The sequence below is a fragment of the Gopherus flavomarginatus genome, chromosome 3, assembly GCF_025201925.1.
Source record: "Gopherus flavomarginatus isolate rGopFla2 chromosome 3, rGopFla2.mat.asm, whole genome shotgun sequence".
NCBI classification, from domain to species: domain Eukaryota; kingdom Metazoa; phylum Chordata; order Testudines; family Testudinidae; genus Gopherus; species Gopherus flavomarginatus.
Genome location: NC_066619.1, coordinates 22,398,724 through 22,411,493, shown reverse-complemented (window position 1 = coordinate 22,411,493; position 12,770 = coordinate 22,398,724). Strand labels below are relative to the sequence as shown.

The following is a 12,770-nucleotide window of genomic DNA, read 5'->3' as shown; positions in this document are numbered from 1 at the left end:
TGCAGTCGGGAGCACAGTACATAACAATATTCAAATGCCCCATGACAGAAAGAGGAAAAGAAAACCCTCGGGAGCTGAGTATGGAATATGGATCTGAACAAGTTAATGAATTTCCCTGCCCTAAGGATGAAAATAAAAGAAAAATCTCTGCTCAGCATTACAAGAGGAAACTCATCAATGGGGAAGAAATTCATCAAAACTGGATACAATAGTCAGTGTCAAAGGACTCTGTGCTTTGCTTTTGCTGCAAGTTGTGTAGAAATCAAGCAATTGGTACATCATTTACTGAAAATGGTTCGAAGGACTGGAAAACATATCTTCAATTCTCTTTTGAAGTCTCTCAATTCAGTCATGAAGGAGCATCTATGTAAAATAACTGCTCATGAAACACAGGTTCATTACATAGGAAAAATATGCAGAATAAACTGATTCAAATCCTACCAAATGCTGTTAAAAAGAAAATTGTTGATGCTGCCCATTCTGCAAAATACTTTTAAATACTGGACTGTACACCAGATGTGAGTCATGTTGAACAAATGACGATGATTATTCATTCATTTTGTGGATATGGAAAAGTTTGCAGATGAAGATATTGTTGAAGTGCTCATAAAGGAACATTTTCTGGGTTTCGTACCGCTGAAGGAGACAACTACATGGTGCCGATTGCATGGTTCGCCTAGGGCACCAGTTGCTGGCAACTAGTCTAGGGCCTCCGCTGCAGCTGAGACACATTGGTAGGACAGCCTGGGGAAATCTGCCCATGCTGTTTATGTTGTGAAGGGCTGTCAGTTTGGTAGCTTTCATGCTGTCTAAATCCCACAGGAACTGACAAGCTTGAAATGCTCCTTGTCTCAGGGAGTGTTCAAGGAATAGAGGATTTTTTTCTTTGTTTCTCTTCATCTTACTCCTCTATCCAGGAGCAGCCCAAGCCATTTTGCTGGTCAAGGCAGAAAATATATTCTATGCCCCCACCAATGACCCAGCAAGAAAAAAAAACTTGCAGCCAGCCAATCACAGCAGAGCAAAAATAGCTGGCCAATCACAACAGAGAAAAACAAACCACCATCAGCAATACAGCACCCCCTGCAAATGACTACTCTGCTACCCCATGCCTACATCCAGCCCTGCCCCTACCTTCTCTAATTTGAAAGTAAGCAGAATAGACAAAACATGTACACACTCTCTCCTACTTTCATTTAAGTTTAACTGTTTCTGTCTGGTCTTTGGTCCAGATAGGGTTTTGTCCATATTATGGCAAAGCTAGATGCCTGTTTACATGCCTCTGATCTTGAAATTACTTTGTCTGAGTTAGGTCTAGGGGAGACACCTTTGTGAGTGGTTGAATCCATCTCCCTTTGTGTAATTATTATCTCATTGACTTGTCTATTTGCCAGGATTTTTATCACTCCTTTGCTGTCAATAACCATGCTTTTATAATTAAACCACAAGGACTGTATTTCTGATGGGAGTTAGAACACAGAATTGTCTTTTACCTTCTATCTACCATCTCATACCAGGCACTGTGACATACACACACAAATTAAAATAACTTGTGCTGCAGAGTTTGCATAATTAATCACTGTGCAGTTTTTTAGTGCTTTTTTTCATCTTCCTAGATTCAAGCAGACAGTGCAGTAATTGAAGCAATTGTTAAAATGTACTGAAGGCACTAAAGCATAGAAATCTTCTCCTGCCAGAAGAGGAAAAAAATCAAATCAAGATTCACAGTTCCAGAACTGTGCTATCTGAAATGACTTGTTATAGAAAATATGAGAAAACACTGAAGAGCTCTAAATTTGTTACAAGGGCCTGGATTTAAGTACTCTACAGTGTAAAAAACACAGGGTTCTTAGTCATACACAGCTGGGTCCATCACATTCATAATCAATCAATAAATTCTCAATGTGGTCACCACGAGACTGAAAACAATATTCCACTTTCAGGTCTTTAACCTGAGGCCCTTAGTTACAAGCTTTTATTATTATTATTATTATTATTATATTACTTACTGGCAATCAAGAGATGTCTTGGTGCCTGGACGCTACAACAATGGACACCTATAAATGCTCAAGACCAACAGACACCTACACAAACACATGGACTAGATAAGCAGAAAGGAGGTTTCTCTAAATAACCTGTAGTTTGCTTATAGCTTCTAGTGGCCAAGAAACAGCTGTCTATTTTCAGTTTCACACGTACAGGCAGTATGGACTGACTGATCATATGATGTCAGACTTACTTAGCAAGAATTCAGCTGATATTAGTGAAAGGTTAGCTGATTAAGACTGCAGTGGATGTAAGCGATAGGAAATTGAGCAACCTTTAAGCTTACAGGAGGTGATGAGAAAAGTGGAGGTGATAGAGATAAAACTGTAGATGGATGGAGTGCTCAGGACTGGCTGAGAATTAATAGAGGGTTGGGAAATGAAACCCATACTAAGAGGTGGGCCAAGGCCCAAACTCTAGTTTAAAATCTCCTGAATGGTTGGGAAAGTTTGGAATCTGAAACCAGAGACTCAGGCCTGGTCTACACTACGCGTTTAAACTGATTTTAGCAGTGTTAAACTGATTTAACGCTGTACTCATCCACACAACGAGGCCCTTTATATCGATATAAAGGGCTCTTTAAATCGGTTTCTGTACTCCTCCCCAACAAGAGGAGTAGCGCTAAAATCGGTATTACCATATCGGATTAGGGTTAGTGGGGCCGCAAATCGACGGTATTGGTCTCCAGGCGGTATCCCACAGTGCTCCACTGTGACCACTCCGGACAGCAATCTGAACTCGGATGCAGTGGCCAGGTAGACAGGAAAAGCCCCGCGAACTTTTGAATTTCATTTCCTGTGTGTCCAGCGTGGAGCTCTGATCAGCACGGGTGGCGATGCAGTCCCAAATCCAAAAAGAGCTCCAGCATGGACTGTACGGGAGATACTGGATCTGACCGCTGTATGGGGAGACAAATCTGTTCTATCAGAGCTCCGTTACAGAAGACGAAATGCTAAAGCATTTTAAAAAAATCTCCAGGCTATGATACAGAGTCCACAGCACAGTGCTGCGTGACATGCATAACGGAAAGCCAAAGAATCAAATGGATGCTCATGGAGGGAGGGAGGGGGTACCGAGGACTCCAGCTATCCCACAGTCCCAGCAGTCTCCGAAATTCATTTGCATTCTTGGCTGAGCTCCCAATGCCTGTAGGGTCAAACACATTGTCCGGGGTGGTTCAGGGTCTATCTCGTCAATTTACACCCCCTCCCCCTCAGTGATAGAAAAGGGGAAAAAATCGTTTCTTATCGACTTTTTTATATGTCACCCTATGTACACTGCATGCTGCTGGCAGACACGGTGCTGCAGCAGTAAACAGTAGCATCCTCTCTCCTCCCCTCCCCGGTGGCAGATGGTACAGTGCAGTAGGACTGATAGCCGTCCTTGTCATGAGCCCATGAGTGCTCCTGGCTGGCCTCAGGTGAGGCCAGCCGGGGGCGCCTGGGTAAAAATAGGAATGCTTCCCGGTCATTCCCAGTAGATGGTACAGAACGGCTGGTAACCATCCTCATCATAGCAACTGGGGGCTGAGCTCCATCAGCCCCCTCCCTTTCATGTGTAAAGAAAAGATTCTGTACTTCCTGGACTATCATAGCAGTGGGATGCCGGGCTCCTCTCTCCCACACCGCTTAATGTCCTGCCTGGACTATCATAGCAGCTGGAGGCTGCCTCCCCCTCATTTTATCTCACTAACAAGTCAGTGTTTCTTATTCCTGCATTCTTTATTACTTCATCACACAAATGGGAGGGACACTGCCACGGTAGCCCAGGAACGTTGGGGGAGGAGGGAAGCAATGGGTGGGGTTGTTGCAGGGGCACCCCTCGTGAATGGCATGCAGGTCATCATTTCTGCGGGATCTGACACGGAGCAGCTGTGCTCTCTGGTTCTCTGATACACTGGTTCTCTAGTACACTTGCCCCATATTCTAGGCAGGACTGACTCTATTTTTAGATACCATAAAGGAGGGATTGACTCGGGGAGTCATTCCCATTTTTGTCTTTGCGCCTCCGGCCGACCTCAGCCAGGGGCACCCATGTCAGCAGCAGACGGTACAGAACGACAGATAACCATTATCTCATCGCCAATTTACAATGGCACAGCAGACAGTACAGAATGACTGATAACCGTCTCTGCTATCATGCAAAGGCAAATGAATGCTGCTGTGTAGCACTGCAGTATCGCCTCTGTCAGCGGCATCCAGTACACATACGGTGACAGTGACAAAAGGCAAAACAGGCTCCATGGTTGCCATGCTATGGCATCTGCCAGGGCAATCCAGGGAAAAAAGGCGCGAAATGATTGTCTGGCATTGCTTTCCCGGAGGAAGGAATGAGTGACGACATTTACCCAGAACCACCCGCAACAATGATTTTTGCTCCATCAGGCACTGGGGTCTCAACCCAGAACTCCAAGGGGCGGGGGAAACTGCGGGAACTATGGGATAGCTATGGAATAGCTACCCACAGTGCAACACTCCAGAAATCGACGCTAGCCTCGGACCACAGATGCACACCGCCGAATTAATGTGCTTAGTGTGGCTGCATGTACTCGACTTTATACAGTCTGTTTTACAAAACCGGTTTATGTAAAATCAGAATAATCCCGTAGTGTAGACATACCCAAAGTGTGAGACTGGCACTGCTCTCTGTAGAGGGCATAAGAGACTACCACGAGGGAGAGTAAGCAGTGCTGGCTATGGGTGTTGGAGCTGTGGTTCAGAGGGTTCCAGGCTCTGTAGAGTGCGGGGTCACTGGGCAAGGAGCTTTGAAGATGAGATGTTTGAAGTTTGCTGGGTGCTGCTGGAGGGGGATGAGGGTCAAGGCCATGAAGTCTTGGACAAAAACCTTCCCTTCCTCCTTTTCCTCCCTCCCTCATTAAAATTATTCAGACTTCTGGGAAGTAGGCAAAGGAGAAAATCCTTCCCTCCCCTACTTCTCACAGCACCCAGTCAGCTCCCCATCCTACTTAAGCAAAGCTTCTCTGTAGCTGAGTGGAAAAATGGGAGGGAAGAAGCTGCTGCAGTGGAAGCAGCATGGCAAGAGAAGAAGGGAGCAATCTTTCTCCCCTATCCAGCATCCTCCCCATCTCCAACACCCAGAAACTCCTAGCCTGATGTCCCAGAAGCCCCACCTCTGCCAGAACACCCAGCAACTCATCCAGGACCAGTCTGAACCTACCTGCTCCCCGCTAAACAGACAACACTGATCTGCTTTCAGAAAGCTTTACCCTGCACCACCCGTTTACTCATCAGTACCCACTCTCTTATCAGCCTAACCCAGAGACCCCAACCCACTACGCTTCCACAGCTCCCAGCTCTATCCACCCAGCACCTACACACGCATCACAAATTTAGAAATAACCTGTTGCAAAGAACTATAGGATGGATTAAGCTCATGAGAGGAAACAGTGTCTTATTTTGAGTTCATGTGTGGAGAAAAGTTGAAAAATCCCAGATTCAAACCCTCAGAAGCTTGGGTGAATTTAATGTCTGAATGTTGCACCTCTAGTCCATCTACCATGATAACCAGAAAAATACCTCAGATCAATAAACTCTCAAGGGGGCAGAGTTTTGCAGAAGCATGGCGGGATAAAGAGAATGATGTTCTCGCTCTTGTTTAAGGCGGTACTAGGGATGGAGGAGTATAAGCCATACCTCATGTTCCTGGGAAATCTAGTAAGCGATAACATGCCAGGTAGTTTGCACTACTTAAACAGAATAATCAGGTTGGCTCTAGTTCACAAACTTCAAAAATGCTCCTTAATTTTAACCAGATTATAGTTCTTCTTTGGCACAGGAAAAAAATGATTGCTAATTTATGGTTTAAAAACAGCTAGCTAGTGTAACAAACCATGAGTGCAGACAAACGCACACACAGTAGTCATGAGCAGGATCAAACGTGTGATCATCACCCGCAAAACCACATGATCCTTCCACTTGAGCTAAATAACAACAACCACCATAATAATAGACGAATAACACAGCTGGGCGTAGTAGTAGTTGTTGAGGCCTGCCACTAGAGGGAGACATGGTCGAATGCACTAAATTGGTGCATTTCAACAAGAACACACTACCTGTTGCTTATCCTGCTGATAAACTATTTGGAAGTAAATATTTCTCAGAAGGAAATGCTAAATTGCAGTTATTTCCAATTTCTCAAATTAGGATTTACAGTATTGTTCTGGCAAATCAAAAGTAATTGAAACCTTAAAACAAAAATCATTAAAAAACCAATTTATTTCCATCTAGTGAAAAATTATATAGCTCTCCATTTACCATGAATGAGACATGCTCACAGTCTGCGTAGAACTGATTTAATGATTAATAGAATCAGGAAAAATACTAGCAAACAATTGCATGGCAGGGACTTTTAAACAATGATTTAGGAGTGAAAATCTAGTTCTGAGGGGGAATGGTTCACTAGTTTAATTCTAATTTCAAGACAGATGTCTGTAATTTTATAAGTTCCCTGTGGGCCAAAACATTGGCTGACTCCTTAATCAAGTCTGTGCCTACTATATACATTAAACTGAACTTAGCTTAGTTTAATTCAAAATCATATTAATTTTTTTATTCTTAGGTGTATAGCAGGAAACAATTTGGGATATTTTGGTTGGGTGGAAGGAGAGCAGGATTTCCTAGGAATGTGGTTTTCTGCCTGTACATCCACCAGTGATGTCCTCAAGGTTTCAGTGACCTCCTTGGCAAAGGGCTGGACATGCCCGACTCTACAGAGCCATTCAGTGCCGCTTTAAAGAATAGGAAGAGAGCTTGTGAGGGACAGAAGGTACTCCCTCTGCTGCAAGGCTGAGCATGCTGCCTCCACAGTGCCCAGCCTTGGAATAGAAGGACTAAAGCTCAGGACATCATCTCTAGTTGCCAAGGTGGCTGACTATTGGGCCAGATTTGTGTATTTACTGCTTGGAGTGTTGTTGTAAGTGCACCCACCAGGGCATTTATGTGGGATGTTAGTTCTTCCTCTGAAACGTTCCACAACTGTGGAGGAAACATTATTTATCTGAGAATAAGATGCAAGACTCACAATAGAAAAGAAAAAGAAGCAGGGCCCCACAGAAGGCTGCCTGGACTGGCTCAGTGCTTGATGGGGGCTTGAGAAAATGTTGTATTATTTATTAGTTTACATACTAATGATACTCTACTACTTGTTTGTTAAGTTTAGAAATTGCTTGAGATGTGTCAGAGCCATAGGTTACTCCATAATTATTACAGGGTTTCTTGTACCTTCTTCTGAAACGTACGTGTTCTATTCATGTATCTGTTTTATACTGCCACACATCACCGTAGCATCTGAACACTTTAAATGTAAAGTAGATTCGCAACAACGAAGACACTAGTGGATTTCATGGAGTCTCTGACTCTTCCCCTTTTTGGGCTATAAAAGCTCTGCTTGGGATAAAGTTATATTGTGTGTGATTTATTTGTTTGTTAGTATGACAGGTAAAGGGGTTGGGGTTTGCTTGTTTGTCTTTAAGGTGCAGGACTAGATTGATCATTGATCTGATCCAGCATCACAATTCTGATATTCTACAAAGTTTGAATCCAGATCTGAACTTCACCTGAATTCAGGGTTGTTTAGATGGAGAGTTTTTATTCTGCCCAGGATAGAAAAAGATACAAGCCAGGAAGTTGAGATGATGATCAAAATTTCACCAAAGATCAGGGGCATTTGGATCCAGGATTCTGGTTCAGGTCTCTCTCTAGCAGTTATCTTAATATTTTGTATTTCTCTTTCCCCTGTTTTTCCTAGGTACAGGAACAAGAAACAAACACAGAAAGCTTTATGCAAAGATATAAGAAAGAGTGTATGGACCCTAAAATAGACGAGAGTTTCATTTTCACGACTTCTCCAGTAAAGGACATCGCAACAACCAGCCTTCCAGCGTTGAATATGATCAGCAGTGAAAATGGATTACAAACAGGATATGTGACTTTACAAAGCTGTATCGCTCACGATGTGCCCCATGATCAGAGGGATCGCGATCAGCAACAACCATGTGGGGAACAAAGAGTTAATATTACAAGTAACAACAACATTTTTAAAATCTCTTTCTGAAGCATTAGGGATGGCCACAGCTGGAGATGGGACATTGGACAGGGAGGGGCAGGGCTCTGAGGTGGCACTAAGCACTCTCTCTCTCTTTTTCTCTCAGGTGCTTATCTGACTGGTTCTTGCTCGCATGTTCAAGGTTTAACTGATCATCATATGTGGGTCAGGAAGGAATATTTCCCCAGGTCAGACTGGCAGTAACCTTTGGGGAGGATGGGAGAGAGGGGTCACCTTTCTCTGCTGCGTGTGAGCGCAGGTCACTTACCAGGATTATCTGCATATATCTCATGTAATCATTTTCCTGCCATTGTGGGGGCCTCAAGCATTGGTTCACCTCAGTCCTTCCTATTCTCTGCCTGCGGCACATAAGTCTAATCTCCTGTGGGCTGTAATACTTTGGTCTTATTTTGGTTGTTGGGTTTAGTGTGCGGGTGCTGGGTGGCAGTAGTGGCCTGTGATATGCAGAACGAAGGCCAGACTAGATGATCTAGCCTAGTCTGGTCTTAAACTCTGTGATGTATTAGCTTGTTTTCTACAGGATTACTGATGCTATTACTAATAAGCAAGGCCTTGTATGTGCTGTTCTGACTCCTACAGAGCTACGTGATGGCCAAGAGGACAGAGGAAAAACATGCGGTGCTCTTGATATAGATACCTTCTGTGGTGAACCATGTAATGAGTATCTGCCCAAAGCAAATTGCTGTGCAATTCTGGGATCTGTGGAACCTCAGTATAGAGACTCTGATTCATCTTCAGCACATGACAAGCCATTGAAACCTCTCTATGAAGAAGATTCAGACTGTCACCTCAGATGTGAAAACAGGAAGCTTGAGAGCTTAGAAATCAGTCCTGCAGTTGTCAAAGCCACAGCAGTGAACTTTATCAGAGAGGCCAGTACTGAACATCCTGTTGCAGTAAATATAACAGAAGACAATGAACATGTCACAGCACTGGCAAATGGACTAAGAACAGCAATGGAGGGTTGCCGTGATTCTGATAGCCTACTAAAAACAGATGAAGAGTGTAAAGGTACATCCATAAGAAACACTTCTCTCAGACAAACTGTAGAAACAGATGGTATGGGCCTGTGTTCAAGCACTGGAAATAAAATAGAAGAACCATCTACTCACGTTTTAACAAATGATATCTTAAATGCCGAGGAGTGGTTGGAGCAGAAGCCAAACAAAACATTAACTGATGATGATGGATCTATTCGAATGACTGCTGCCCAGGAAGGAAAGCTTCCTTCTAATAATTCTTTACAATCTCATGATGCAGAATCTCCTCCCAGATTAATAAAGGCTCAAAGTAATCATTTAAAACAAGACCAAGAACACCTAACTTACATAGCAGATAGTTACATTGGTCAATTACCTTATGCAGAACAGAATATACATTTAACAAATAATCAGATAATTAAATGTATAGATGAACTATCTACTAAAGACTCTCCAGTTATACAGAGCTACCCAGAAATAAAAGATTGTGTTTATCTCCCTGATCTTGTACAAAAAGAAGATTTATCCAATAATTCCTCCTGTGAAAATATCAATCAATTTATAGGTGAAAAGAACTCTTCTGTTAAAGAAGTCAATAAAAGTTCTGAAGAGAATTTTCAGGAAAAAGGAAATGAGTCAGACCTGAATGCACAAAATGACAGTAACTCTGGCACTTACCATCTTTCAAGAGATAATGACAGTAAAGATTTCCAAAGTGTTTCTGATTCACAGGACTGCAGTTACATTATACAGCTACATAATTTAATTAGGAGTCCTGAAACTGTAACATATCAGGACAGACTGAAAAATCCAGATCAAGAAAATAGTAAGTCAGAGACAGGTGTACAGCACGTGGTGTTCAAGGCATTGTCTGAGGAGCAATTTTTAACTGAAATTTTATTAGAAAAACCAAGAGATGAAGAAAACAAAATGGATAGAGAAAAGAGAGATCTTGGAATAGATGAGGTACAAAATATTGCAACTTTAGGTGTCCCAGGACTGGACAGCATTTCAGAAATTCAGCCTTTAGATTCTCAGCACGGAGCATCAGAAGGAAATGCAGTTATCTTTGACCATGGTTGCAAGATTGAAAGAAAGTTAAGAATGGACTCTTCAGCAGGTTCCACTTACGACTCTGGGCTGGTGACACCAGTTAGCTTCTTTCAGCCTATGACACATGTTGGGAATGAAAATAATAGTACTGCAAGTCAAGACTGTAAAGATGTTGGTGACAAGGTGGATAGTTCCATCCTTTCCACCCAACATACGAACTTACAAGAAACTTCATCTGTTTCTGCAGAACCTATGAGCCAAACAGAAGGATCCACTATCAACACACTGGTAAAAGAATACTCCAGTGTAGAAAGCCTAGTGCAGTCTGAATCCACACAAATGGTACTTAAGGGGAATGAAAATATGAACAAGTTGAAAACTACACCTGAACCATTGCAGTGTCAATGCCATAAAACAGCTGAAGAAAACAAGGATGAAACAATCTTGTGTGAAAAGAAAACAGAACAAATCCAAGAAGCCACTGAATATAGTCTAGGTGAAGGTGAAGTGGAGCCTTATATGCGTGCTTTGATTACTCCAGAGGAAGAGGAACATATTACAAGTTATTGTACTGGACAGTCTGATCCATCCCGGACTCCTTCCGCTCAGCAAATTGGAACACCCTGTAATACATACAGGAGTGGAAATACAACTAACTCTAGTGAATATCATAAAACCAGACAACTCATGGCAGGCAGGAGTCAAAACATGATTTCATCAGACCATGTAACAGGGGTTTTAGTTAGCCTCCCAACATATGCCTCAGAGAACAGCCGTTTTCAGGAGGAGCTGCCACAGAGCAAATCTCAGCAGTGCTCTTTAGCATTGACCACAGCTGATCCATTCACACTAAGAGAAGAGAGGACAAAAACTCAAGAGGGGTCAAAACCCTGCAAGCACTTACTTGTTGGGCCTGAGGACGTTAAGTGTCAGCAAGAAACAGCAAACAGTGGACATTCGGCTGATGGGGGTAAGAAGAAAATGTTGTCACAGGTGCTGTCTAAGAAACCCCGGCTAGAAGCAAAAGAAAACCTCAGCAAGAACTCCAGTTGCATTAAAAAGGCCCTGAAAGCTAATGCAGGCATCATTCAGAGGAAAGAGAGGGAAGAGCAAAGAAAAATATCTGCTAAAAAAAACAGCAAAGGTAGGAGGGAGCTGTCTCTCTATTGTTGATTTTTTTCTTTCACACCCCTCAGACTACAGTATAAATTCAAAGACATTTCCAACACACCACAAGACTCCTTCAGCTAAACTAAATCAGCTATTGATGTCATGCATTAATGTATGAAAATGTCCATTCTCTGAAGTAATAACCACTGCTATACCATGCTGCAAATCTGTTCAGTCCCTGGCTCCCCTTAGTTGATAAATGTATCATATTTTAGGCCTTTTATAATGTAGTTTCCTCTGTTCGAGTCAAGGCTCAGGAACATAAAGTACATTATGATTATTCCAACAGAATCCATGCAATATAATAGCAAACACAGTAGTATCATGTTGTTCTACCCCTGAAATGGGTTGGTTTCACAACTGTGCCACCACCCTGTGGCTCCCCAATATAATTACACTGTGTTTGGGACCAAAAGTGTTTATACTGCTGGTAACCTATTACTATTATTTATATAGTGCTCTGGATATGCATAACACTTTGCAGCAATGTAAGATGACAAAAGGCTCAGTTCTGCGTTTGCTTACACCAGTATAAATCCTGAGTGACTCTGCTGAGTCAATGAAGTTAAACTGGCATTAAACCAGCATAAATAAAATGAGAACCAGGCCCTCAGTTTCTGTCCCAAAGAGCTTACAATCTGGGAGGACAAAACACAAAATGGCAGTAGTGTCAAAGTAACACAACTAAGCATTTATGGTTGATGTAAGATTTTGCTGGGTCTGAGCTTTTCTTTTCATTTTTTTTAAATTACATTTCACATTCATGTTGTAACACAAACTACGTTTAAATCATTAAGAGGCGAGGCATCAGAGCAGGGGTGGAGCATGACTGGAAGGAGGCTGACAAGCTGTTCAAAGACTCTAAGCAAGCTTGTAATCTGTTTGAAGGCTCTACAACCAAGATATAGGTCGACCTAGCTACATCCAGTGCCAAGTTTACAATGGGACCATGAAGCCGGACCCATGCTCAGAAGGGGCCCCAGCCTGCTTTGCTTGCACTGTGTCCTGAGACCCTGCCAGCCCACTGGCTCCCCCCACCTCACCCATCACTTGCTCCTCTTGGCCTGCCCGCCGAAGGCTCCTCTTCACCCCCTGGCCCCACCCGCTGGCTTCTCTCTGACCCTGGATAGACCCCAGTGCACCTCCAGCTCTGGGCAGTCTCTGCTTCCCACCATCTGTGGGGCCCCACTTGTTTCCAGGAGCTGAGCCACCTAGGACAGGTGAAGAAGCCTGGCCAGTCTCAGCCAGTTGGGGGGGCTTGGCTGGGCTCCTCCAGGCAAGTGGGTCCTGAGGGAGACTGGCTGGGGCAGACCCTGGCCTGGCTGATCTCACCACTCCTGAGGGGCCAGAGCGATTTCCTGCCCCAGGACCGGCACTGGCAGCTCAGCCTGGCAGACAGTCACCTCCCAGTAGGGCTGGTGAGTGTGGCCAGGAGGC

At 43.4% G+C, this 12,770-nt stretch overlaps 1 protein-coding gene across 1 annotated transcript in view; it reads left to right on the top strand.

The window, feature by feature from the left end:
• The window catches only part of ALPK2 (alpha kinase 2), a 76,004-nt gene that overhangs the window by 27,984 nt on the left and 35,250 nt on the right, over positions 1-12,770 (top strand). The window contains 2 exon segments of the mRNA XM_050943509.1: positions 7,813-8,086; positions 8,710-11,307. Coding sequence (XP_050799466.1) covers positions 7,813-8,086; positions 8,710-11,307 — 2,872 coding nt within the window.